Source organism: Helobdella robusta, assembly GCF_000326865.2.
Source record: "Helobdella robusta unplaced genomic scaffold HELROscaffold_81, whole genome shotgun sequence".
Lineage (NCBI taxonomy): Eukaryota > Metazoa > Annelida > Clitellata > Rhynchobdellida > Glossiphoniidae > Helobdella > Helobdella robusta.
In genome coordinates, this window is record NW_008705469.1 from 540,898 (window position 1) to 542,002 (window position 1,105).

The 1,105-nt window shown below is 30.7% G+C and overlaps 1 protein-coding gene across 1 annotated transcript in view; it reads right to left on the bottom strand.

The window, feature by feature from the left end:
* HELRODRAFT_194533 (hypothetical protein) overlaps positions 1 to 198 on the bottom strand; it is a gene marked incomplete at both ends in the record, with an annotated part of 4,896 nt that extends 4,698 nt beyond the window's left edge. The window contains one exon of the mRNA XM_009032490.1: positions 169 to 198. Within this exon, the coding sequence (XP_009030738.1) occupies positions 169 to 198 (30 nt within the window). The remainder of the gene's footprint in view (positions 1 to 168) is intronic.
* Positions 199 to 1,105: the final 907 nt, after the last annotated feature.

A 1,105-nucleotide genomic window follows, 5' to 3' on the forward strand; every position in this document is an offset into this window, starting at 1 on the left:
CGCCATCAACAGAATCAAATTCTTTCTACCAAGACGCTCTCTAAATTTATTGTACAATTCAATATGCCTTCCTCACCTCGTCTACTGTAACATCATCTGGGCATCAACTTATCCCTCGTTAACACAACCGTTGCAAATGCTCATGAAAAAAGGAATGAGAATCATCACCTGCTCAAAATACAATGCGTCAACAAACATTTTATTTCTCTCAACAAGCAACTTAAACTTCAGAAATCTTCACATGTATCACTGTGCTACTTTTGTTTTCAAACATTACGCAGGACTGCTACCCAAAGTTTTTTGTGATTATTATAACTTTGTTTTGACAAATAGGCACAGAAACATAATTCGTTGCAATAAATCGAAAACAAACATTTTATTTTTTCATATTTTATGCAACGGACCACGGATATGGAATAATTTGATAATTAATTTTGATTTAAATTCTGTTTTATATACAAAAGTGAAGGCAACATTTAGAAAAAAACTGAAAAATATTTTACTGAACGCTTCAGTATAATCATCTAATGTTTTCATCATTCACACTCATTCATACTCTTTCACATTCTTTCACACTCATTCACATTTATTCATACATACTTGTAATCATTGACACATCAAACATACTAACTCATCTCGTCTCATGATTGATATTATTAATTAGAAATTTCTTGTAAAGGTGGCTGTGCTCGATGAGTCACATGCGGACTCCTCACAGTCATCCTGTATCTTAATTTTATGTTTTTTTTTGAGGTCAAATAAAATATATTGTATTGTATTGTATATTGTATGTATGTATGTATGTATGTATGTTAAAACCAAAACATGATGAGTGACACTGAACCGTCAAACATCAATGTATCAAATCAAATCAATCAAATCACTTTTATTCAATCAAACAAAACAAAAGCATGAATGATTCGGAGACCAAAAAAAGAAAATTAATTCTTGTGGGCTCGGCCACCGTGCAGTTCAAAATTGCTTCTCAATGATAAAATAAAATTGTCAATAGGAGAAAATGTATCAATGTTAATGAAATATGTACACACTTATATACATATATATACATATACATTATTATCCTTGAAAAACAGAACTTTTCGTA